This window comes from Tinamus guttatus, unplaced genomic scaffold (assembly GCF_059628265.1).
Source record: "Tinamus guttatus ecotype Peru unplaced genomic scaffold, ASM5962826v1 Tinamus_guttatus_pri_ptg000497l, whole genome shotgun sequence".
In the NCBI taxonomy this organism is placed as follows: domain Eukaryota; kingdom Metazoa; phylum Chordata; class Aves; order Tinamiformes; family Tinamidae; genus Tinamus; species Tinamus guttatus.
The window spans coordinates 1086212-1113454 of record NW_028289031.1 but is presented as its reverse complement, the minus strand read 5'-3'; the positions used below and the strand labels follow the sequence as shown (position 1 = coordinate 1113454).

The following is a 27243-nucleotide window of genomic DNA, read 5'->3' as shown; positions in this document are numbered from 1 at the left end:
AAACATCAGGCTCTTTGGCAGCTCTCCATTGCAAACACGAGCCCGCGCCCAAGCCGCGCTCGGAAAAAAACCCAATACCTGCGTTAACCAACAGCCAGAAACGCCCCGGAGCGGCGCCCGCGCGGCCGGCCACGCTCCGCCCGCCGGGCCGCCCCCGCCCGGTCCCCGCCCCGCGCGCGCCGTGGGCGGCCGCGGGCGCCCGCGCAGGTGGGCGCGGGCGCGCGGCGGGGATGCGGGATGGCCGCGGCGCCCGGGGCCGCGCAGCGCACCACGGGCTCCACGCTGCTGCAGCCGCTCAGCGCCCTGCTCGGCATCCCGCTCGACCAGGTAGGGCTGCTGCCGCCCGCGGGCGCTGCGCGGCCGCGGGGAGAGCCCCCGCGCGGGGTCGGCCCGCGGGGAGAGCGCCCGGGTGGACGCGCTGCCGCCTCGGCGGAGAGAGCCCTGCGGCTCGCTGCGCCCAACGCGCCGCGGTTCTTTTCCGGGCTGCTCTCGGCAGAAACGCTCGGCTGCTCGTGATGCTGCGAGGAGCAGCGCTGCGCGCGCGGCGCGGAAGTTCGCGGGGTTGGAGTAGCTGGGTGGCCTCCGTGGCTTGCTGCTTTAGAGTAAGTACTGCGCAAGGGGAGTCGTGCGTCTGTCATAGGAGAAATTGTTTAATTCAGGCAGTGGACGGGGAACTGCGGGGTTAGGGGTCTGTTGAGGGGAGGAACAGAAGTCTCTTTCAGCCCGGCACAAGAGCCCGTTGGAAATGCAAGGCGCCTCTGTGGAGATGTGTAAAACTCATAGGCACATGTAAAAGAAGAGTCCCATAGGAGAGCAGGGTGGCACAAAACGCGTACCAGTTTGCACACAAAATGAAATACGTTTTTGGCGATGTTGTTGTCTAATCTTTTAGAGGCTTGTAGTTAACCTGGAAGGGAAAACGTTGCCTTTCCTCCCCTTTCTTTCCTCTTCTTTTTACTGTGTCTGAAGCGCGCGTGCACCTGCAGCCCTTCCTGCGCTCTTTGAGCTGCAACGAAGCTGGGTGTGGAAGTGTGCGCTGGCCACCAAGGCCTCCTCAACCCCGCTTTCCTAGCACAGATGTTGGCCATAAAAGTCAGCCCAGGGTTGAGACTGATGCACGCACTGCTGTTCACAGAGTGACGGGCACTACGTGTCATTTTTTATGATTGCTTGCTGGTAAAGCTGAGTAAGAAGGGTGTCACTGACTACGGAAAGATTCAACTCCCACAACAATGCACACTGATTATAACTGATATTAACTTTTTTTTTTTTTTTTAACAAAAAGCATTTTTTATGTGAAATGCTATGGTTTTTTTTTTTTTTTGATATTGCCAGATGAATCAACTTAGTAAGAATTTACTCCTCAAAGCCTCCCAAAACCAGGGCTCATTATCTATAAACTAGCATTTTAATCTAGAAGAAGGGGCATGAATGGGTTTGGTTTCTTTTTCAAGGTGTTTGGTGCCGCAGATTGAGAACAGAAATGCTAGAGGAACCATGAACAGCAAATGTTTGCTGTTCCAGCTTGTTGGCAGCAGCAGAGCATATATACAGTGCTAGGCCGACTGGGTCACCCATCAATGAATGCTTGACAAATGAGGATTTTTTTTTACCCAAGTTTTCAAAAACTTAGCTTCCCATTCAGTCAAGACGCTACAAAGACCACGTGGTCTGGCAGGGTGATAGTTCTCTCCCTGCTGCTCCGCGTTGGAGGGCCTTGGCCGCCTGGGGCTACGTGATGTGGTTTGTGCCAGGGCGCCATCTCCCTGTCGCTGATGGCAGGCGCCCATGGAGCGCAGGGTGCGTGCATGCCCTCTTGGTCATCTTCTGGAGGGTGACGTGGCTGGGTCGTGCCATGCTGTGCCAGCAGGCTCTCTCGGTGAAGCACCACAAGGGGAGGGGAGGTTTCTTGCTGGAGGTCTTTGCAGGATTTCAGAAAAACCGCTTTGAGATGCCATTTCCCTCATCTTTTCTTTCCCCCCTCCCTCTCTCAATATCCTCCTTTCTTGCCCCTGTGAGATTGTAATATTATTCTTCAAGATGCTGTGGCCTGCTTGCCACTGCAATGAGCCAGGCTGTACCCAGCGTCCCGGATTGCTGCTCCCTCGGAAGGGGAGGCGCCGGGGCTGTTGCGTGTGAGCCACCACTGTCTGCTTGGGTGGCGTGAATTTTGACTCTGACCCATAATGCTAACACCCATAGAAACAAAATAGAAACGTATCCAACCTTTGCACCTCATGGGAGCTCATTTGCCAGGTGGGATTGGTCGCCTGCTTCATTAGGATGGAAGGAGAAAGCAGGAATTGCCTCCATTCTCTGTGCAAAACAAAACTCTGTGGAAGAAGTGTTTTGCTAGGTATAAATCCTATAATTCATGGGATTGTTTTGTGTAATGAGGTGGATCCATCATGACAATGTTGAGGGGCCCTGTTTGTCTCCCCTGCGGTAGCTCGGCTGCATCATAGGACGTGCTCTTTGATGGGTCACCACATCAGGACTGCCGCTCTTGCCCTGTTGAACCAGGACACCTAAATCTCCCCTCTGCCCACGTGCCTGGTGTTTCCTCATGTATCGGAAGCCCTGAGCTCTCCCTCTGTGCTGCGTGTGCAGGAGACTTGTCAGCTCTTCCCTTGGGCAGTTTGCCATGAGAGGCTTTACAGTCCATGGGAAAAATGAGGAAAAGGAGAGGGCTGAAAAAGTAAAAGTAGCAAGCGGGACAGAAAAGCTAATAGCAATGGCAGATGAAAAAGAAAAATCATATGATAAGCAGCTAGTGTGTGTTGCTGACTGTATGGGGACATGGATGAACATGAAAATGTCACTTTTCACACTGGTGTTTTTTTTTTTTCCATTGCAAAGATTATGTTTTAGGTTTAGTTCCAGAGGGTGTAATCCTTGTTACACTGCGCGACTGACAGACTGTTCACACTTTATTCACTGGGCAGTGTCTTAACATGATAAAATAGGAATGTTTTCTGCTTTCCAGGCTCGAGTGATCACTGTGTCTCAGTGTGAATTTGCATCTCTTCGCATAAATAATGTATATAAAAATAAATCATGGATTATTTATTTCTGAATTTAATGTTAAAATATTATTTTTTTAAGAAGAACTATATTCGGTAACAAGATTAATCAGCTCAGAAGAGGATGAAAGGACTATTTGCACTCAATTCATCCTCATATCCCAGGAAAGCAGACTTTGAAATTTAGTTGCCTTGTGTTCTAAAAATATCTGGCTAGGTCAATGCCATAACTTCAGCAAGGTTTGGAAAGGGATTTGTTTGTTTGTTTCTTTCTTTTTTTCTTCTTGCCCTGTATGTCCAAATCATTGATCCTAGGACATCATCCATCTGATAGGCTTGCCAAAACATTTGGCAATTTTTTGTTGTTGTTATCATATATGCCCCAAATCACTGTTTTAGAACATAGTCCTCTAGAATAAATCTGTGAGAAATATTAAAGATTAAATTCTGATAGTGTAATTTTTTTAAAAAATGTGTGTAAATTCAATCAAGAAATGAATATCCTATTTATATTAAAAGATTTTTAAGGGCATCATTGATCCATACTGAGTTTTTACCATGACTTCCTAAGCTCTAGGAACCTCTAAAAATTTTTGAATTCAAGGGATTAAGATCATTTTTGATTGATATTTGATAGAAAAAGTGTAGCAATAGCCTTTGAAGTGTCTGTCCAAGTGCAAGTCTTCCTATGACAAACCTTATATGTTAACAGGCCTTTCTCAAGCCTACATCTATCAGTACCAAGCTTGTTGACTTTCAAAGAAGTATGTTACCTTTTCAAGGACTGTCTCCCGCAAAAATGTCATATGAGCATCTTGTGTTTATATCAGAGAGCTTCAACTTCAGTGTTTTTGTTGCTGAAGCATGCTGTATTGACCCAAAAGTAAAAAAAAAAGTACACTTAAAATTAATTTTGTATATATTGGCTGCTTTTTGCACACCTTATATTTCATTTAGTTCATTTAGCTGTTGTCTGTGCTTATGTCTTGGCGACACTTTAAATCACTCACTAGCTCGGTGGGGCGGCTGAAGAGCAAATATATGAGTCTTGGAATAGCTGAGGTATTAGAGTCTCTTCCCACCACTACTTGAGCTTAAAGAAAGAGGTAGATACACTTTTGTCCTTTTGCAGTAATATACAATAAAGCAATATTTTACAGCAATAAATTTGGTCTTCAAGTAAATCAATCCTTGTATTAAGCATTATAGTTTTTCAGTAACTGTTTTGCTGTCTGATTTCATTTTTCCTTTGACTCTTTCTGGCTAGTCAGCAGATTGGTTAGTCCCAAGCCTGTTTGTATAACTTTTGGTGGGGGACAAATACAAATTCGACTTTCTAGGAACACACTGGACCTTAGGTTGGGAACTTTAGTGGCATTAGAAGTTGTAGTGCTGACATTAAAGAAAACATAATTTTCTTTTAGAGATCAAAGCAAGATAATTGAAAATAAAAGTTTTCATGAAGACCTGAATGGGGTTAATATCTGATTTGAACCTGAAAAAACCACAGCTCTGAGGCAACAGAAACAATTGTTCATGTAAGCTATGAACTGTGCTGCAGTTTAATTCTCTGATACTAGTCATTCTGAAAATTCAATGCTTTTATTTTTAATTGCAGCAATATTCTCAGGTTTATTGCCTCCTTGGCTGACACACCCTCAGCTGGGAAAAAATAGAGCTATGTAACCCTTAGTTATTTGAAAAACGGTAAGCAGGAATGGAATTGGAAATTAACATCATAATGCCCCTTTACGAAGCAATATTTTTTAGATTGACAAAAGCAACTCAGCTTTGGTGCTTTCTTATTTTTGGGTATCCAGAGTTTGTCATTTTATCGTCCTTAAAGGGCAGCATTAGCTTCTTGCTGTAGTGCCATAGGGGACATAGCACTTTATTTAAAGATCAGTATACTGAGGCATAGTCTTGCTGGTTCTCTTGTGGGTGACCTATTACATGGGTGCCTGGCAAGCAGGGCACCTTTTGCAGTGTTTGTGAGCTACGCAGCTCTTCTCTGTGTTTATAACACAGGCTGTAACTCTTCTAACTTGTCTCACCTGTTCATATAAGGGCTAAATTCTTCATTTTGTGGAGATTGCCCTGGAATGGAGCTGTAGCACCTTTCAAATAATTAGGCTATGTCCAAAGTATGTCTGTTCAGGCTGATTATTATTACCCATTGCAATAGTACATTTTCTTCCTCTGACTTGGAAACATGTGCTGCCTGTTTCAGTGTGCTCTCTCTGTTGGGCATTGCAGTCTTGGACCCATGGCGGATGTCTTGATATTATGCGTGTAAATATTTCCACATCCTTTCGCTCTTTGAAAACAAAGTCTCTCCTAGTAAGTCTTTCGTTTGGCAAGGGACAAAAGGGGAACTGGAATCAGCTGCTTGCAATTTTCCCCACTTTATGCACTTTCCTTCTCATTTGTGTTAAACCAGATCTGGAAAAATAAACCTTAGAGAGTTCTGCATAAAATTTCCTGAAACCTTCTCTGCACATTCATCTTACTGGGATTGATTTAGTGGTGCCCTGCAGCTATTTGGAGACAGTATAAGGTCGTGATGAAGAATCTCGGGCTCCAGAGTAGGGCTCAAGGCAATGAGCCCTTTGCAGGCCCTATGCTTGCAGGGACGGCCCTGCTGCTTAGGTTTCCTGCATGCTGGCCAGCCTGGCATGGTGTGTAGCGCTGTGACTGCTCCTTGCCTCTTGGCGTGGAGCTCTCGTGAACGGAGAGCTCTCAAAGCGGCCTTGCCAGACTGCAGGCGCTGCTGGTAATCCCTGGGCAGGAGACGCTGCTGCGCTGGGCCAGACCTAAGCACAGAGGTGGATCCAACCTTCTGTACTTGTCCAGGGCTGGACAAAATCTGCTTAATTGTGTGATATCGACAGGCCGTGCTTCTTTTTGAAGCAAATGCCCACAGCAGACGCTGTAGGACATGACCTGGTGTTTCCAGGTAACCTGGAGGATACGCAGTGCCAGGTCTCCTGGATGACTGAGTAGTCTAGCGAGAGTATTTAAAGGAAGGCTTCTAGAAAGTTGGATTTGCTCTTAAAATGACAGCCTAGTGCACGGATTGCCCTTGCCCTTGGCTGTCAGTGGTGCTGTTTATGTCAACAGTACCCGTGTAGAGCTGACATGATGCCCTCCAGGCCAGGTATAACAGGCACGTGGGATCCTTGGCATGAGCTGTTTTGCCCTGCAGATCCACTTTTACCAGCCCATGCTACTTGCTAGACATAGCCAGAGTCTTTGATTTTCATTTAGTGTTTTCTTCAGAGCCCTGCACTGGTCAGGCTTGTTTGGTTGCTTTGAGGAGGTGGAATCCAGCCCGTGCTGTATCGGGTGTTCAGCTTGATCAGTCGGTTGTGGCTCTGCAAACAAGGAGAGTTGCACTTTCAGAAAAATGCAACCAAAAGTTGCTTCCCTCCTAGTGCAAGGTGCAATCAGATCACCCTTCCTTTTTGTCATCTTAGTTTGTTCATTTTCACTAATTCTTTATTTTTTTTATTTTTTTTTCCTCTCCTGGATTAAAAGCCTTTAAACAACTTTGCAGAATTGTAGATGAGCAACAAAGCAAAAACAAAAGCACAAACATCAGTTTCTGACATAGATACTTTTTTAAACCATTTTTTTCCCCAGATACTTAAAATATATTGCATAGTTACTGGAACCAGGTAGGAAAACAGTTTTTACTGTGTTTCTGGATGTGTGTTTTAATCAAACAAATTGAAACATCTAAAAGTTGAGAGCAATAGTTTGCTCCCAATCATTATATTTTAGTAAAAATCCAAATGAAAGAGTATATTTAACTAAAACTCAGATAGTAAGTAGGGAGGTTTAACAGCTAGAAAGAAAGTTAGTCTGTCAGTCTGTCTATAGCATGGCTGTATGAAGCTACCTGGTCCTATTGAAAACAAATAGTAAATATCAGAACAATTTTTCATCCTTGGCCTCCAAAAGAAGGAATAAACTCCCTCTTTCTGGATGTTTTGTCCAGGTGGTATCCAAGGGCTTTGAACACTTTACCTGGTGGTTCTGATGACTGGGTTGCTGGGTATTAGGAATGCAGCATATGTCCATGGCACATGTCCTCACACAGATAGATCTGCAGCAGGACCATGGTGGGTGTGTGGGTCCTTTCTGGGCACATAGAAGCTGCCTAGGTGACTTATGTGGGGGTAGATACACCTGAATGCGCATATTTCCCTGGAAAGTCCTAGGCAAAAGTACAGCAATCTTATGAAATGGCTACTTTAAAAAGCATTATTGATGATGAAGCATCAAATTATATGTTGTCAACTTCCAGTTCCATGAGTTAAGTGAGCTAGAGACATCTGAGAGGAACAAGGAAGAAAGGAAAATACTCCTTTAAATCACAGTATTTTGGATTAAATGCAAATACATATGTATAATAATATATGCAATGCTTATTATGTATGTTTGCATTTAATCCTATATAGTATCTATGTGTATACACACACACATATATTTAAATCTGTTTCAGGCCCAGAAGGAAACATTAACTGCTGGCTTTTTACATAGGATGGTTCCTTTGCTCTTACTACATGCCTTGGCCTTGTGACAAAAACTCTAACTGGACTTGAGCAATTTCTTCATCTGTGGTTTCTTGTTGGAGTGTAGTTTGGCAGGGCTATGTAGATAGGGCAGGAATGGGGAAGGCAGCGTGATCTGACACAAGACATTTGAGGACCCACTCTCCCCAACATTTCTAGAATGACTTTAGCACTTGTTTTCATTCTGCAATGTGTGTGTGTAGGGGGGAATTAAACATTCTTTTTAAGCACATTTGCCTAGGAAAGATTTAATAATTAACTCTTATACCTGACTTACGTGACATTAAAAGCTGGTGAAAGTAGGTTTTTTCCTGCTATCCGTTAAAGGGAGTGTTATAGACTAGTACACTATTGACTCTGTTTATCTTTTTTTTCGCGCACACAGAGAGGGCAGTTTCAAATCACTGACTCTTAAGGTTTGCTGTAAGTATTTACACCAGCAAATTCCAACTTGTAGATCAATGATTCATCTGTTTGAAAGAGAAGTATTTTTAGAATTACTTTGTTCACTCACAAGCACTGCTGTTTCTCCATCTAAGTTACCTTATATTTATGTATTTTATGCCATGGAGTTTCTCAGAACGTTTTGCAAACCATGCTGTATTGAGAATGGGGAAAAACAAGTGTAGACAATTAATTTGGATACAATGGTTTGGAAGCTAATGGAATTGCTCTTTAAATTCTTTTATATATATATATATATGTGTGTGGCAGTGCTTTAAATCCACAGTGGGTTGTAAGCACTGCTAACATCTCCAAGGCTGTTTATGTCTTTGAGTGTATGTTTGTGTTCACACTAATTCTCTAGAGACAAAAAATTGTGGTCAGAGGTTGCCACAGCAACAATAACACTACACTTGGTCTTTTTTTTGTGTGTGTGTGTATTTTATAGCAGTATGTGGAAAGTAGCCTTATTGCTCTGATACATTGTGAAATATAATAAACTCATAAGAGAGGAAACTTTTTTCTCTCAGGAAAAAGTATCAATATTTCAGTGTTACCTTAAATGCTACTTCTGTGCTAGGGCCCTAGTTTCCGACTGCAAACCTGTGACTGAAGAGAAGAAAATGGGTCAAAAGTTTGGAAAAAGGAGGTTTTGGAGAGGTTCTGCTGATGCTAAACAAAAAATAAAATCAGGAGGAGAGCAAAGAACAGTCTGAGGTAGAAGGAAAAAGAGGGTTTAGTTGTATTTCTGCCCTGCTGTTGCTGCAGAAGTTAATTGAAAGATGACTATGAGTTGCTGTTCTTTGCCTTTAAACAATGATAAAAATACAGGCAAGATAAACAGAAGAATCATAGACTCATTTCCTTAAACACATAAGAGCAAAGTGAGCGAATTGGCTGTTTGCTTCAGAGATGTGACTGTTAAGAGGGATCTGGTAAAAGCATTTGAGTAAGGCCCTAGGGTCCAAGGCTTCTTCCCTTCTCTCTCCCAGCATTTCCTGTGTGAAGAGAAAAATGTGATAATATCAAGAGGCTGCAGATTCGAGAGTGACTAAAACGAGGATTTTTATTATTATTATTTTCTCCACGCTGGAGTCCATAGCTGGACTGGGAACCCCATTTCAACAGGATGCTGCGAAGGCCAAGGGACTTGGGTGTTTATCCCAAAACGCGTGTCCGCGGAGCACGGCGCGCGGTCGCTGCGCGGAGAGGCTTTGCGAGGACAGGCCCCGGCCTGCCGAGGAGGCCGCTGGTGCCCGCGTGTCCCCGCTGTCCCTGGGGCGCGTGGGGCCGGTCGCTGCCGTCCGTCCCGCGGGCGGCCGCCTCCTCGTGGGTGAGCGGCCCTGTCGGCATCGGCTCTGCACGGGTTTCGCCCACAGGGTCTCCTCACAGGGAGCTCCACATCTGTGTGTGCAAGAGCAGCCAACATCTGAGAGCGCTGGCGTCCCACGTGCAGACAGCCCGGGCGAGGGGGTGTCAGGCTGGAAATTAGATGTGTTCCAGGGCCTCAATGACTATCCGGGGGAAACGGATTCCATTCCTGCCACCTCCTCTTGCCTTTCCCAACACCTAAGTTTCTGAACACAGCCACGTGGAAGGCAGGGTACCAGAGCAGCTTAGGAGATGACCCCAGGTGGCACGTGTGGCTCTGTTGTCTAGATTGGGGGGCAGACCTTTGCAATTGGTTTGCCTTTATTTTTGCAAGTGCTGCATGCACGTTGCCCACTGCATGGGGTGCCACTGCAGCCTCCTTTCTTTGCCGGAGGGCAGAAACATTGTCTCATGCCCTGGCGAGGCCTGCGGGGACCCACGCGCCCGGTCCAAGTCTTCATCTGGGCTGAAGCTCCTCTACCTCTTGCTCAGGTGCCACATGTTAAAGCCTTGTGACAGAAAGAAAGAGGGATGGAAATACATTTGGCAACCTCTTGCAAATCATGTGATTTCTTAGTTCTTTTAAAGTATGTATATTTTTTTTAGGCTTTAGGTATGAAGGGCTTATTTGAAGGGAAAGCTATAATTATTTATGCAACTTAGCAATTTTTGAATTTCTTTCCCCTAGCTACCGTTTTTTGAGGAAAATTAGTTTGGACTATGCAGGATTCTGTTACTATGTTTTTTTTTTTTTTTCTTGAACCAAAAATTGCCTCTCACTGGATAACAGAAGCATCATTTTAATAATTCTGCAGTGTAAGGACATTTTCTTTTCCTGAACTGTTAAAGAGGAAAAAATGAGATTTATTCCTATTACCTAATTATTTCTGTGCTTTGTAAAGGAAAGCAATTAAAGTTTCCGCTATTGAGGATTGGTAGTATAGCAAAAATACTCCCAGAGAAAAATAAGATATTGTGACTAAGTAATGCAAGTGTGTCTGTTTGTTTCTTCTTCCCTGATAGGGTAGTTATCTTTGGAAAATGTTAGTGTTGGTATCTGAGTGCTGTCCCACTTCAAATAGAGGTATGGATCTGTACTTGGAGATATGCAAACCAGGCAGCACTTTTTTAAATGAAGCAAGGAAATAAAAAGAAAGATTTTTTTCCCTTAAACTTGGTAAAATGTAGGTTTCTCTTTTTTTATTATTCTTAATTTTACTTTGCTTTTTGCTGATTCACCAACTGACACTTGCTTATGCTGTGTGTTTTCCTGTTAGTTTTTGTTTTGTTTTGGTTGCTAAGTTTGAGAACTAGGAAACCCTGTTCTTTTGGAAGGGGGTGGGAGGAGGTAGTAAACCTCTGGAACTCGTTCGGGGCATATTTTTTTCAGAAAGATACTAGCAATTTCCAGACACTTTAATTCAATGTCAGTGGAGCTGCTGGGTTTACAGGAAGTCTTGAACACTTGCCATCTCCAAGCCACTTTCTTTCAACTGTGTCTGATGCTGAGCACCTAATTTGGGACATACCCCAAAGTTCAGTTTCCAAAGATATTTGCTGTATGTGAAGATGCTTATAATACAGGCGCCACTGAACAGCCAGCTACGTTCCAATCATCTTGTATGGCTCAAGATTTGAATAAATGTGCGTGGCTTAGAAAGAGCATGCAGCACTTTCTAAGCTGGAGTAGGGAGACCGAAAAGCTGTGACAGGATATCCTAGCTGTGCACTTGGCGGTTTCTCTTTCTGCTGCAGTACTGCAGGGGTTAAAAACTCCGTCTGCAGCCCCCATGAATGAAGGTTAGACAAACATATTTATATTAAACAACATGGGGCAATTATCCTACTGCTAAATTGTACAACAATAGGGAAGAGCGGTATTTTATGGCTGTGAATCTCATGGTTGTGAAAGCAAACGCCTGTTGGCAGTTCCAGAAGCTTGCTGATTTACACTGTCGCCGTTAGAGCAGAGGTATGAAACAAGGATAATTGTGCTCGAATAACAAAGCACACTCGGGTAAGCCTTTGGAAAGGGCCAAGCAATCGAGGGGAAAAAAAGCTCTAGCTGAAATATTTACTTGCCTATGGACGGATGCAAGGGCTGCAGACGACTGCAGAATGTATAGTTTCCACTATGTACAGAAACAAAGCAAGTTAGTTACTAACAACTGCTCTGTTTGCAAAGATAACTGCCCATATAAGAACTGGATACGTGATTCCATGACCAAATAAATGGCTCTAACTTGAGGATACTACTGCAAAAGGTGGTTTCTGCTTGTGTTCCTCCCCTGGCATCACGTTCCTGTTTCCTCGCTTGTGAGAAAACATCAGTTGTGCAGCTGCACATGTTGATGTGGCTGAAAATTAACCCTGCAAATAAAAGGGTCAGTCTGCAGTCGGTTTAGCTCTATATGATCTGCCTGGCCTAAGGGGAGAAGGTGGGGGAGAAAGGAACCCGTAGGCCGTGGCACCGAAGGAAGGTGGAAAACTCATTACCTTCTTGTGGGCAGGGAGCTGAGGTTTGGGCAGGCTTTTCCTGGCCCTTACTGGTGGCTTCTCCAAATCTTTTCGTATGCTCTTTCCCCTGCAAGTGGCATTTCATGCTGGGAGGTAGCAGGACCTCTTTTAACAAATGTTGTGTCCTTTGGAGGAGGAAAGGGCATGGTGGCAACCTGAGCTCAGTGTGCCAGGCAGAAGAACATAGACTCTCAGCTGAAAACATTTCCTTTGGCATTTGAGAGAGTTCTCCTTTCTGCTAGTGCTGCAAGTGGGTGTTTTGGGTGTTAAGTTAATCGACTTGAACAGGGAAGAGGACAGGAAGGACTGAGGTCTGCAATACCTTCTGCTTGCAGAAGCAGGAAACTGTGTGTGACTACACCCCTCAGAGAGGAAGGTTGTTAGCCCAGAGTTCCTACGCTATAGATGCTAGTAATCTTTTTTCTCAGAAGTGCCTCTTGATTGGCACTCCATTTTTTTTTCTTTTCTATTTCAAGCACTTGAGGTGGGCTTGCTTTATCGCAGAATACCATCTTGTGAAATATTGTGCCATTGTAAGGTGCTTTTAAGTGGTAAAACAAAACGTGCAGCACCATGAAAATGTGACCACTTACACCTAAATGGAAGTCCTATTTCATAGACTGAAGTTTCCTTTTTCCTTTCACTAATGCAGGCAGTATGAGTTCTTTTTACTTTCGTAAATCTGAAGTGTACATTCCTACACCTAGGCTTATCCATCTAGATTTCATTTGTAGTCAGAACAGTAGCTGTTTTTGACATGTTTGTTAGGATTAGAAGAATTGAAGCCTTAGAATTGCCCATTTTTTCCCCATTGACAGTAAAAGGAATTTAGATGGACTAGGTCAGATCTGACATCATTGTCTGGATAGATAAATTCTACTCCTTTTTTGAGCAAAGCCCTTTGCTGCAGTTTTAAAGCATGTTCCAATAAACTAATTTTCAGTATCTTTGTTTCAGAATGCCCAGTCACTGACAGCATGATCTTTGTGTTTAGTGCCTGATGTTCCAGATTTAAATAAGGAAGGACCTTATAAATTCTTCTATATTACCATTGCCATGTATGAAAGACTTAGTCTTTGATGAAGCCACTTTATTCCAAGGACAATGTGCTTAAATTCAACAAGGTGGTGACAGTTTCTACTGTGTGTGTGTGTAGGAGAAGAACTTTCTTTTGGTTTATAATAGCCCATAAAATTGGCACTTTCTTTTCTCTATTGATGTTTGCTTTTCACTGGCTGCTATCACAACGATAATAGTGAATAAAACCGCTTGGCATTGGTGTGTAATTTTAAAGGCCACTGACACTATAGAAAAGGAACTGAAAATAGAATTGCAAAGACATTGCAACAAGAATAACGGGGCAAGTTATTTCAGACTTGCCAGTTCCCATTCTAGTGAAGGATTGCACTTTGAGCTTATGATTTTAATTTTAAAGTGGTGGATATTTACAGTCACTGGGATTTCATCTCTATTAAGTGTGGTTTTGAATTGTAGCCTTAGAAATATTGCTTTAAGGATCCTGTCTGCAACTCCTGCTGGTATTTGAGGAATATAATTTGCATTGTAGCTGCAGAAAGAAATGTCATCAGGATGGCTGGGCATACATACATTTATGTGTATTACGTTTCTTCTTCATGTTTTACTTAATCAAATATACACTTACGTCTGTATTACTTAATGAAAGGTTGCTTGTCTTGCTGTGCTGTATTCTATATTTTTTAAAAATAAATCTTTAAATCTGGCAGAAAGGTCTGGCTTGAAGCTACTCTTTGCACTATTACGCTTAAGTTATTTACTGAAGAATACTAAAATAGAAACCAGAGTGCAATCTCCATGGCAGGCAGTACTTGAAGCTTGGAAACTGGAGCTAGATCATATCTGATCCAACCTGTCCCAGTGCATAGAGTCCTTCTCCCTTTCCACTGTGGCCTGGTGCCTGTAGCAATGAGGTGGTAGTGCTGGAGGAGCAGGGGCTCCCCAAGTCTTTGGAGAGGTCCAGCAAAAATAACTGATCAGGTCTAGGAGCATCTACCAGCTATGGGGAAGGAAAAAAATAATAAAAATTGGGAGCGATAGCTGTTACCCCGGAATTCATTTCTGGGAAAAGGAGGGGTGACTGGGCCACAACGTTGTGGCTGAGAAAGCTGAGCAGGTGAAGGGACGGTGGTGACGTCCTGGCCGGAGGGCTTGCTGGGCTGCTAGAGGCATTCACAGGAGAATTTGCAATGACCTCTCTGCCTTGGTGGGGTTTACTCTCCTGCAGTTGTGGTTCTCCTTGTTTCTGTGCTTTTCTTCTTCAGTGTCTCCCTCCTAATGTTAGATATGCTTAGGTCTCCAAATGGACCTTTCAAGAAGAGCAAGAGTGACGTAAGAATGTGCTGGTAAGGCAGACACGTCCCTTTGGCATTTGTGTGAACCGGATGCTTAAGCAAGGAGCATAGAGGATAAAAGATGCCATCTTTCTAGTGAGAAGTAAGTGCAAAATTCCAGTGACTTCTGAAATGCTATGGAATTTTTATTTTTGTAAAAGCAGGAGTAGTAGTCCTGGTTCTTCTTGCTTTTCAAATCCTGTTTGAATAATTACATTTCACTCTTCCTTTTCTATTAAAATATCTTCCATTTTCCGACCTGTTGACTGTAGTTCTTTTCTCAGACATGCCTGCATCTCTTATAGCACGAGATGCAGTAGATGCACAGAAGTACGTGAAATTATTCGTTCTGAAGTGATGTTTGGATGAAGGGTGCTGCAGTTAGTGTGCATCTTCACTACTGTACAGTCTGGAGGAATGAGTCAGTTCTCATAATAACCGAGAGGCTTTCTGCTTTAAACAAAATCCTGAGTGACCGAAGGCTCCAGCTTATTTGATGTTACGACTGCTTTTTTTGTAGGTAGTGTTTACTATTGACTATCCCAGGTACAAAGAAATTTCATCATGCTGTGCTCTGGCATTGCTCTCTCACTGGGAGAACAGCCGTCACTGAAGTACGGGTAGCAGCAGAACATCACTGCACATAAATGATCACTACTTAAACATCTGTTCAACACACAGCTGACAGAAAACTAAGGCTGGGTTTGGATCGGGTTCAAGTGTTAAAATTATCAGCCATCAAAGGTATGGCTGTGTGACTAACTTAGCATTACGTTGTAGAATTGACTTCTCAAGCTTGTTTTTTAAATTAAATGCTTTCCTTTTAAAATTTCTGATGAGTCAGGATTTAATCTGTTCTGCAGCTATGTTTATGTGTCCTGATGGTGATTATTCTGCTAGTGGCTTCATAGAGGTAATCCAGAAAGAACATCTGTTTCAAGTTTATAGCCTAAATCATGGAAGGATATTTGACCCTGTAAGTAGGGAGATGGCAGAGTTTACCCATGAAAACAACACAGCAGGCCAAAGTACTGTCAATTTGGCAAATTCTGCTTCATCAACTCTGTTTTCAGGATACAGCAGCAACTAACAAAGCCAGGGCTATAATAACTTAGTGCTGTTTCAGAGAATATTAATCACACGAGAATAATAATCTTAGATTAATCATGTGTATACTCTTATCTCATAACAGTATTGTCTCAGAGTTCTGTTTTCAAAGCTTTCTGTTTGCCCCCCGAAAATATTCCCCAGGACTCCTAAAACAGAAATTCAGATAAAAGAGTTGTTTGAATATAATGATGGGAAGGATTTAGCTTTTCAGTAATTGTATCACTATTTCCCTGATATAAGTGAATTTGTCTCCTGTCTGACTCATGCTGTTGGCAAATAATAGTGCCTGGGTGTAAACAGAAAATAGAACATTTCACAAGTTTCAGTTTATTCTATTTTCTTCTCAAATTCCTGTTTGCACTGATTCTTGATGAGTGAGTTCTGTGCAAAGAGATATCACTGTGGGCCAAATGGGGAGCTACACAGGTGATACTGTGATTATTCATTTCCTTTGTGAAAGCCTAAGTAAAAATTTTGCTATCAGTGGGAATCTTCCCATGCTATCTGCAATGATCTCCCTACATTTTAAAGTGTTTGTCACCTCCCTGCATAGAGTTAACAATCTCTACAGAGAATATTTGTCCTTAGGGCTCGTAAAAATAGTCTGGGAGATCAAAATATTTTGCGAAATTCCAGTATCAGATATCTTTGAGACGATCTGATTAAAGAGTATTCTGTCTCTTATTCTTAACACACCCATTTCAGCTATCACAGTCTGGATGTTGCGAAACGCTGTCAGGCCAAGCAGGTCTGTTTTTCAGCATCAAAACAGAAATGTCTCCAGCGAGATGAACTTAAACATGCTTGCTTGCTAGGTGCATGTGTGCAAAAGAGCTCTTTTAAATAAGAAAACAAGTTGTTATACTTCGGCAGTTCTGGCATTTACTTTGCAGTAGAAAGACATTATCCTGTAGGATGGGGTTGATCTGCGGCTAGGGGGAATATTTCATTCTGGGGTCTCCCTTTCAAAATGGTTTGATGTCAGAAGGACTTGCTGTTGCTGTCACTAATTTCTGTTAATATGTGGTTTTTATGCTTCTTTGAGTACTGAAAACTGCTTTTTGGTGATCTGTGTTAAGTTAGTGAATAGAGTACTTCAAGTTACAGGTTAAAAGCCTTGTATGAGTCACCTAAACTGAGAATCAGTAGCTGATGAGCGGATAGCACTCACTGTACTGTGATCTGCACTGCTAGGATTTCATGCCTAGCACTGCAGCACATGGGAAGCACCGCTGTTTGGATGCTCTCTGCTTTGCAGATGGAAATTTCAAGCCTTTCTCTCTTATTTGGTTGGTAAGCACAAAGCCTGAAGTAGAAGGTGTCTTCTGAGATTTCTGTAATCTGAGGACAATTCGTATTACCTGTTGAAGCAAGCATGGATCTGAATGCTAACTGGGAATATTCAGACACCTAACATACTTGTACCATCACCTACCAAGACGAGTGAACACGCAATATGCCTGCTCTAGTCCCACAGCTGCATACTGTGGAGGACAGATCCGTACCTCACCGTCAAATAAGTGACAAGTTATCAAAGTAAATGTACCATGTCCATTTTCATAGTGAGTAAAAATATCTTAAATTAATAGAGTTAATAGGAATTTTGCTTGCAGAGGGACTGTTATTTTGGATAACAGACCTAATGCCAATAAGAGTTTGGAGAGAACTGTGTGGTCAATTTGGTATATCCTCCTAGATATTTGGAAAGTGAGGTCAGTTTTTCTGCAAGGATAAGGGAGGAAAAAATGGTAAAGGAAAGGCAAAGTATTTTTTGTGGTCAAAGCAGAATGCAGGATATTTCTTCCTGATACTCAACTATAAGGAAATTGTTAAAAGCACTAAAATAACGGACTACTTACTTGAATTTACTTATTGCCTCTTAGGGTGCGGTCTCTCAAATGCCTTTTACCATCCCTTTAAGTAGAGGGATTTGCAGATGGTGGGATTGTGGGGTGAGTGGAACGAAACCTGCTGAAGTGAATGATCAATAGCCTACTCTGCCCCATGAAAGCAGTAACCAAGAGTATTTGTAATGATTTAGTGAAAGGGTATAAAGCCAGGGATACCTCCTCCTAAATGTTCTGTTTCCCATTCCAAGAACTTCTAGCTAAAAAAGCATTTTCCATTTTCTCCTTTTAAGGTTTATGTGGTTTTTTTTTTCACAATCATTTTCCAGTACTACCACAAAAAGCATTTATCTGTCTCCTTCTAGAAGTGTTATCCATGGCTTTCCTTTTACAGGCATTTGACAAATTGCTACCCCTTTTTTCCACAAACACAGAGGTAGTTTGTCCCCAAAACAAAAGATGATAACTGTTCCCACTCTGTTTTTGACAGTGGGATCATTGCCTCCAAATGCTGAAATTTTTAGAGATGTTGAGACACGGATCTGATGCCAGGATTTCAAATTTTTGTGCCTTGCCAAATGGCTTTTGCCCTTCAAGTGTCCACCTGCAGCGAGTTAATGGGATCTCCTAAAAGACAAAACAAGAAATGGCTGTGATGTTCTTCCAGGAATGGTCAGGTAGTTGAAGTGGTGCCTTTCCTGCCTTTTCCAATCATTTGCCCCTGCTGATCGTAAAGAAGTGACTGAAAAGCGGACTCCATAGTCTAAGGGGTTAATGTTTCCTTCCTTTTCTACAGGGTCAGTCCAGTCTTCCAAGTCGGTATCACCCTACTGAAAATGGGAAAAGATGCAAAGGCTTGACAGAGATGGAATTAACCTTTTCTGTCCTTGGAGAGTTCTGATTTTAGCATTAAAAGGTGTAGAAGAACCTTGAAACCATTTTGTGTGCCAGTGTGATAGGTGCTTGGTCAACTGGTTTCACCTGTTTACCACGTTTGTATAAAACTAGGATTTGCCAGCTAAACATCCCTTTGAGTTATTGCTATTACAGAGAATGAATGGGTAAAGGAAGGAATTAAGGTTTAATTTTATTTCTTCATTCACAACTTGCATTTAGATGCTCTGGATCCAACTGCCTTTTTAAAGCCAAGACTCTCTGATGCTGAGGGTTCTTTAACCAGGCACCAGTAACACTCAATTCAGTTGGACTGGAGCGGATCCATATTTTCTCTCTTTCCAGAAGGGCAGAAACCTCATTTCTGCATTGCAAGGCTGCCTTCCCCATGTGGGACTCAGACCTTTGGGGTGTCAGGCACTGTGATGGGCCTGGCTCCCTCACCTCCAAAGAGCTTAATCATGGAAAATGAAAGGAAGATAATAGTATCTTTCCAACCTTTTGCCTTGGCAAAATATCATGTGCTCCGATTCCACTTCATGTGGAATAAAAGTTCAAAGGCAACACTGGACGAATGTGACTAGGAAAAACATGGATTATAAATTACTTAGATAGTGGTGGGTCAGAATGAAAAAGGTTAATTTTCAAATAATTTGTTTTCTTTTTCCATGCTATTTTTATGTGGACGCCATCCATCAAAGTTCAAAAGTCCTCAATATACTGTTTACAAAGTGTTTTTAGCAACAGTGGAAATAACCAAAGAGAATAATGTGAACCCTTTCCTCTTTGCAAAGGGAAAGGGAGGAAAGTGTGACCATAACTTATCTTGTGATACAACACAATGTTTCTTGAAATTTTAAGGATCTGGAATGCAGTACAGTTGCTGTCAAATGTGCCAACAGGGCCTGTGTGAGAGAGAGAACGAATGCCTACACTTACTGTTGCATATGAGTAAAGAAAGAGATGTGATAGTTGAAGGAAAATCCATCATATCTTTCTATTATTCTGTAGAGGACAGATCCAATCTGGTCTGATACCAAAATTAGCTCTTAGTTTTAAATGCAGAGTCACCCTTTCAGGTAGAATAAACTTCAATAGTACTAGTCCTCCAGTTTTACAGCAATCGGACTTAAATTAAGGCCCAGCCAGGAAAAAAAAAAACAAAATAACCCCAAGCCCTGAGAAACTACTTCCCTCCCTCTGATTGTGAAAGCTTCAAGTTAGGAAAAGGTTTATGCCTGATTTATTTAAGCTTTCAGTGTGGCTCAGGTTCATAAGGGATTGTTTTATATTCTTCTGAAGTAAGCATTCTGTGATTCCTTGAGTTGTTTTTATGGTGAGCTATGCATTAGACCTTACGCTGAGCTCTGTACAGCTAAATCTGATCTTTTGCCTGGGCCACATGAAAACCAGAGGTCTTCTCAGTGCACTTGGATTCCAAGCATGGATTTAGAGGTGGATAGGTACAAGAAGTAGTGAAGTTCATGCGTTTCTATTTTTTTTCCTTCCTTTTTTTTTTTTTTTTTTGCAATATGTGCCAAGTACCTGGTGGATGACAGAATCACAAAATGGTTGAGGTGACAGAAAGGTTTTATCCACCATTGTTATATTTACCTCTTTTTCTTGTTCATCTCTATCCTTTTCCCAACACCTCTGCTGATGTATCATTTTAACTGTGCAATGTATATGTTAATGTTGTAAACACACTTCCTATACATTCTGTTAATGTTATTTTTCTCCAGTAATGTTAAACAAACAAACAAAAATAAACAGGGCTTGCTGCTGCGCTTCTACCTTATGAGGTTTAAAGAGCTGGAGCCAGCACATTCACATTTGGCATTCTGTTGTGTGCTGTTCAAGGAGAAGGCGTGACAAGCCAGACTTGGATGATAACTATTTTGTGGTAGGAAATCCTAAAGACTATAGCTTAAAAAAAAAAGACAAGCCTTAATGATGGATTAAACAAACAGCATGTTGTATTTAGGAGAAGTGCAGTATTTAGAGGTAGTGCAGCCGAATATCCACACGAGGGAAAGCAAGTTGGAGAACTGCAGAGGAGCTTTGGTTGTTGCAGGTGAGAAGGGAACCAGTAAAGAAATTTCCTCAGCCAGCGAGTGAAACTCTTTTATTTTTTCTGCATTTATTTATCTGTTTGTTGTTTGTTTGTTTTGCATCAGGGAGTTGATCTTCCTGTCACTGCATTGAGTGCAGCCTTCTTGCTCCCTGTACTGCTGTTGTGGTCATGTAATGGTCAAAGAACATCCAAGAATGCTAACGTACATTGGTGCCTCTTGGACACTTGTTGCTTATGGTTCCTGAAAAGGAAGGTTAATCTTTAAGTTTTTGAATCAGATCTGTAACCCTTATCGGTGTGTAGTGACCGTTACTGTGCAAACTGCTTTATCATTTAGTGCTTTATCGGTACAAAAAGTGCTTTATCAGTACAAAAAGAGTAAGTGGAAACTAAAAGTTTGAAATTATTGCTCAATTGTTTCTTTGCAGAAAAAGCTCTGAGAAAAATGAAAGCAGAATGAAATGTAAGGCTAGGGTGGACTTTTTAATCCTAGTATGAGGATTTACCCCAGTTCTTGCAAAAGCAGCACACAGAAGAATTTGTCTCAGCGGTTTGCACAACAAATTGAAAGTGTGATTGCAGTGTGGCTGGTGCACTTGTGCTGTCTTTATGCCAGGTACGCTTGCTTTCTGCCACAGAGGTTGCCTCTCCTAGCTATATAAATGCTATTCTGAGTGTCTGCTGTGGGCTCTTACACTTTTGTTTCACTGTGTGTATGCACCCCTGCAGTCCCAGCGTGTTTAGTGTCTCACATGGAAAGTACAATAATGGAATGCAAGTAGAAAGAACAAGGTAGCTTTTCTTGTTCTAGGAATAATGCTGCACAGAACAGAATACTGTCTTTTTAAAAATTCACCATGTGAGCTTCTTGGGCTGTTTGCTCTCTCCCCCTTTCTCTGTACTGGCTTCTGCAGGCCTCAAAGCTGAGCTCCGTTCTGTGTACCAGTGTGATCAGAGGTGGGAGCAGGCTGAGGTGACAATTCAGATTTGCTGAGTTGTCACTTCAGTGCATCCATTCGCCACTTGCAAAAAAGGATACAATCCAAACAGCCTTGCAGCAGAAATACTCTCCCCAGCTGTTTTTGCAGTAAGTCTGGCACTGGGAAGGAGTTATTATTTGGGAATAAACATCCTCTAATAGGCTGAGTGACAGTTTGGGATTTGTGCCATAGCTATAGACCAGTGCAATTCTGTTCCCCTCCTTTTAAAATCTTTCCTCAAGACTTTCTACTGCTAAAAGGAATTGTGTTATCCAAATAAGACTTAAAGTGGGAAAGCGAGCAGTGGGAAATTCCTAATTATTTGCTCGTGCGTGCTGTTCTGCAAAAGCTTTGAGTTATAAATGCTGGCTGCTTACAAGAGCAAAAGACAGAAGGTATTGTTCTTGGCCCAACAAACTAAAATCCAACATATTTAAATGCTTAAATTACTGAATTGCATTATTGTCTACATCACAGGAATAAAAGAACTGCAACAGTGTAGCTAAGAAATCTATAATAGAAGCATTTGCCTGAACAGCACCATTGTAAATGTTTTCGACAAGAAGCTTGATGGAATCCAACAATCTCTGGACATATAGTGTGTTCAGAGGATTTCCGAGTGTAAGATATCACCCTGTTCTGGACAGACAGCTTTGGATAATCCTCTAATCCAAGTGATTGCTTAAATATTTCACTCTAAATAGAATTTTGCTCACTCTATGATGACTTCCTGCCAGAGACCTCAGAGCAAATTAAAAATAGAAAGGAAACAGACTGCAGCTGAATAAAGTGGGTCCAACTTCATCCGCCCAGGATCCGGGCTGGTCTCGTGACTCTGGGATCCCAGATTTGCTGGGATTTGCTACCCTGGTGGCTCCTGAGCTCTGCTGCTCCTCTATACTCAGGGTTTTTTTTGCTGAGGAGACAAGGTAACTGGAAAAGGGCAATTTTGCTCTGAGGACACTGGGGTTCTGCTTGTCATTGTGTGTGACAGGAGCAGCTTCTAGCCCGAAGCTGCTCACCCTCTCCCTGCTCCTGCCTTATGCTGCCTTCTGTGCATGGCAGAGCACCCTGCCCCTCTGGGAGCTGGGGCCCAGGTGGCCATGAGCTTTTCAGTCCCTTCTCTTACGTAACAAAAGTTTTCACCAACTCACAAGAGAGGCTTGCAAGAAAGAAGACAAAAGATTAATTTCCTTTGCTTTCTTTGTTCTCCCTCTGTTGGCTCCACTCTTTCATGTTCTGAGAAGGAAGATGCTCCTTCCGCCCCTAGTCCCGCCAAAAAATCACAACATTTTTTTTCTTTTCCTTTTTTTTTTCTTTTTCTTTTTTTTTCTTTTACAGATAAATTTTGTAGCCTGCCAGCTGTTTGCCCTTTTGGCTGCTTTTTGGTTTCGTGTTTACTTGGGTCCCAGTCATGCCAGTTCTGCTGTTCGCCATGCGTTTGCCACCCTCTTTGGAATATACTTTGCTGTCTTCTGCTTTGGGTGGTGAGTATTTAATCAGGCTTGAGTGGAAGTATTTTTAATGTCCATATCAGATTTTCTAGATTACTTCTTTTTAGTCTTGAGGCACTTTCTGTATTACAGTCCTGGAGGAAAAAAAAAAAAAAAAGGGAGAGAGGACAAAAAAGCCCCAGATTCCTAATAATGTAGCCACCCTAAAACCTCAGAGTGAAATGAGTCATGAAAGCATTTGTGAGGTATTTAATCTACCAAAAATTTCTGGCAGTTTCTGGCATTTAAGGCCAGGAGTCTGCTGTGAAGATGTTGGCAATGGAAAAGTAGCATCCAATTTGAACATGCACTCTGAGTGAGACTGCTCTTTCTCTGAATCAAACACATTGACAGCATCTTGTCAATGAGTGCTAATCTATGTTGAATGCTCATACCATAAAAATGTCATTGTGATAATCCTTGTTCAGGGATATCCTCATAAGACATAGCATTAATGCCATTTGTCTGGAAAAATATCCCTGCAGCCTGTATTGCCAGCCCTTTTTCCAACCTCCTCCCATTACTTAGAAGTTTCTTAAATATTCACTTTGTTGTTTTCAAGGTATTCCATACATCTGTTTGTCCTGGTGATGATGAACTATGGCATTATGAACATGGCGAGTATTCCAAACATCCACAGGTGAGCTTATGTGGCTGCAAGTACAGGGCTGCTCCTCTGGGCAACTTCCCCCTTTCATCCAGAGGCATGAGCCTGTTTGCTTGTTTTTGTTTTGTGCCTTCTTCTCTCCTTTCTTGCCTTTCTTTCTCTGTTATGTTGCAGGAGTTTTGTACGATTGGTTACAGAATCAGCTATAATTTTGTTAATTTCATTTTGTGGTGTTTCTTTTTTCTTTTTTTCTGCATTGATATATTACGTTTCCTTAGGTAATTGCTGTGCCCCAAAGTAGGCTTTTGCAGGCTTAGCAGTTTATGCTCGTGGCTCTCATTTCTTAAACTTCATGAAGTCATATTGCCCTTGGCATTGTGTCCTTGAGGATGGCTTTGGATAATCCTTTTTAATGTATTTTCCCTCTTGCTGTATGGTCTCTAGTTATTTTCCAGCTACTCTTAAGCTAGGCAGTTCAGTTAAGGTCACTGGCAGCTTAATTTTTTTCTTTCTCTGTACAAAAGTCTTGGAGGAAGACCACTAAGATATCTGAAGTGTATCGTCAAGTGACTGCCTCATGGGACAAGAGGCAGAAGGCATTTTGATGTGAAAATGAAAACTGCATGAAAATCACGTCTGCTTCTTTCACTGGGTAATAGAAAGTGGATGTGAAAGAACCTTCTCTATCCTGTCCTCTCTAATAACTGAATGGGAATCCCATCACTTCATGATGTATCTAGAATTGTTGAGCAACATGAACTGTGACAGGTCTGTCTGTAGCAGTCACTAGGATTTGCACCAGCAAGATAGGCTTTAATCAAGGAGTTGGGCTTTTTTTTCCCACCCCCTCACAGAATTCAAAGGCAAAGCCCAGAGGTAATTAATAAAAAGTCAGACAATGTTTATGGAAGAAATGCCAGCCATAAACCAGAAGAAAAGGAGCTAAAATGTATATTATTTCTTCCTGAGTCGTCCATGCCCATCCTTTGGAGAAATGCATCAGTAATACTTCTGGATCAGAGAATTGAGCTCCAGGGGTCAAGTCTCCAATGCTTACTAAAGTCTTTATAGAGAAGTCGAGGTGGTGGTAGGATTTTCAACAGGAAACTCCCTTACTCTTACTGTTTAGCCAATTAGTCACAAGGGGAGAAATAGCTGTATATTGCAGCACAAATTAAGCCACTTTCTATAATGTCAGCTACTACTGTGAGATAGTCATGTTTTGATTTGAATCAACGTGAAATAGCAAATGAACATGCTGAAAAAGCTTAGGAGGGCTGGGGAGATTGGACTAGGCCTTTTCTACTGTATTGTATTAGCCATAGCTTTATGACTTGAAGTACAGGCACATCATTAATTTTGGCAAAATAACTGTTGCTTCATGCAGCGGGGCTATAAGAATACAGGAAGCTGAACAGCAGGGACTGGGGACTTCTCTCTTCCCCCCCCAAAATACAAGTGAAGGTGAATGAAAGGAAATAAATAAACTACATAGTTTAACCCACATGCTCTTCTGCCTGCCTATTTTCTGCTAGAGTGCTCTGTGGTGGGGCTGTCAGTCTGTTGATGAATTAATCCAGCATCTTCAGTAATGTGCTCAGCTACAGGAGCAATTTGGTACATCCCTCCTTGCCCATCTCCTTTCAGTGCAGGTGCTTTAGATGTAAGCATCAAGGATTTCTTTAGGTGCTTCATCCCATTTATCACAGTTACGTGCATCAGGCTGTTGCAGCTTTCTCTTGGAGGGATGCCTGTCAATCCTTGATTAGGGGGAGCACAAGGACCTTGGTGAGGCTGGGCTGGATGCCAAACTGAGGTAAAATAGATAAATTCTGCTGTGAACCTCCTGAAGAAGCTGTCATGTCCCCTCAGTCTGCTGTCAAACAGCTGTTTGCCGTGAGCTGTGTGACCTGCACGGTGTACTGTGATCCCTAGCTTAACATCCTTCACTGTCACTCATACTGCAGTTTACTGGTCCTCAGGACAGCAAAGCCCGTTTCTTTTATAGCAAGCCATAATCTGTCAAAGGTCTGGCCCATTTTCAGTCACCTGCTAACCCTTCCTCTGGATGTTTGTCCTCATCTTTAACTCCCTTGTCCTGATCGGTCCAATTCTGCAATGTGCATTACCAACCTGGCAGGTTTCTGCTGTCTCAGCTCTCCTACGGCTCCTCCGCATGCAGACTGCACAGTTTGGTTCCTCTACAGATGTCTTCGTATCTTCTCATCTGTGTGGCTACCTCCTCCTGCGCTAGGGAGCCCTGGTGCACTCGGCCCATCTGAGACCTGGGGGACATGACCCTTTCATTCTGGTGTCTCAGCTCCCTATCCACTGTCAAGCTTACTTGTTTTGCAAATTGTCCTCTTGTCCCTAGGTTCCCATTGCTTCTTAACTCCCAGGTACTCTCTTTTCTGCTTTGTTACATGCGTGGACAGTAAGTTGTAGGAAAGGTTGCAACTGCCCACCTAAACGCTGCAGAATGTCCAGTTCTCAAACAATTCAATTCTTATGATGGAAAGTGTCACACTGCCATCTTACCTGTCATATTTTTGTGGTCATTCTGGAAAACTGAAAGTGAATCTGCCAAGTTCCAGTTAAAGACTGTTTCTGCTAGAAGATGCATGCTTCACCATTTAGGGCTGAAAAAAATAGGCTAAGTGTCATTAGCTGCCTTTAAGGTATTATCTGCCTTCTTTCTCCTCTGGTTTTGCATTGGCTTGAAATATATGAGTTTCTGGTAGACCTGAGGAGGGATCGTACATGTAATTAAAAGGCATATACAGATAGGGTTGTTAAAAGAATAACGGATTAATTCAGCTACACACACTAAATAACATCTGGTTTCTAATACCTGAGTTGGACAAAAATTCTAAAACAATTTGTTAGATAGGGGAACCCTCCATAAAAAGGAAATACTCAACTTGTAGTGGTCTCATTTCTCTCCCTCACTCTCAGTGTGAAGAGTCTCCCCTGCTATGTTGCAGCAGGGAACACAAAATTATAAGTCCCCCTTTGAAAATTTTTGCTAGAACTTGTAACATAGATTCAGACTTATTAACCCAATTTGCAAAGCATAAACCCCAAAAGCCAAATTGAGTGATTCCAGTTCTTGCTGGTACGTGTGTTGGTAACTATTTGTTCTGTGTATTGTGTTTTTAGGTACTCCTTTGCCGTAGCTATGGGATACCTCACGTTGTGCCACATAAGCCGAATATACATATTTCATTATGGTATTCTTACTACAGATTTTTCTGGGTGAGTGAGTCTGCAAGCCGTGTCCTGAATCATTTGGTATTAGATAAATGTAGTGTCTTTAAAAAAAAATAATGCTATCTGGGGAGCTCCTGCAATCTTGTTTGCCTTTAAACTTTTTTTTTTTACCAGTTTGCTGTTGTTAAAGGAACAAATACTGAGACTTCACAGCGAACCCCTGTTTCTGCTGCCTTTTTGCTGAGCACTATCTAGTCAGGAAGGAAGAGGTTGGTTGGCTACTCATCTCCCTGTAAACGCAGCTGTCAACCTGGAGTTGTCCTTTCCTACCTTCTGACTGACTCGTGCATGGGAAGGGGTCCCAGAGTGATTGCAGCCATCCCTGCAGCCTGCTGGAGAAGGTGTTATCTGCCTTAGGACAAGAGCCAGTGCCAGAGGAAGATTTGAAGGGGTGAGAGGATAGGGGAGCTGGGACAGGTACAACCAGTTTAGAGAGAAAGGGATTGTGTTCTGTACCTGTGTTTCCGTCACCGAGGCAGGTTGTGAGTAACATTTAAGTAGCCCGACTTTGTATTATCATGCAGTTCTTCCTCATGTAGACAGTAGTCTCTCTGTATTTGGTTTCACTGAAGCGGTAGAGGAGGCCTTGCAAAAAGTGCAGGTATTTTGTAAAAGAAGGAGAGTCTCATGTCTCAGTGATGGATGCCAGCTAATGCTGTATCTTGTT

General features: G+C 42.4%; 1 protein-coding gene across 1 annotated transcript in view; it reads left to right on the top strand.

Moving 5' to 3' along the window:
• The first annotated feature begins 237 nt into the window (after positions 1–237).
• The window catches only part of MBOAT1 (membrane bound glycerophospholipid O-acyltransferase 1), a 51516-nt gene continuing 24510 nt past the window's right edge, over positions 238–27243 (top strand). Inside the window, exons 1-4 of the mRNA XM_088533390.1 lie at positions 238–327; positions 22548–22693; positions 23262–23339; positions 26466–26561. Coding sequence (XP_088389516.1) covers positions 238–327; positions 22548–22693; positions 23262–23339; positions 26466–26561 — 410 coding nt within the window. The remainder of the gene's footprint in view (positions 328–22547; positions 22694–23261; positions 23340–26465; positions 26562–27243) is intronic.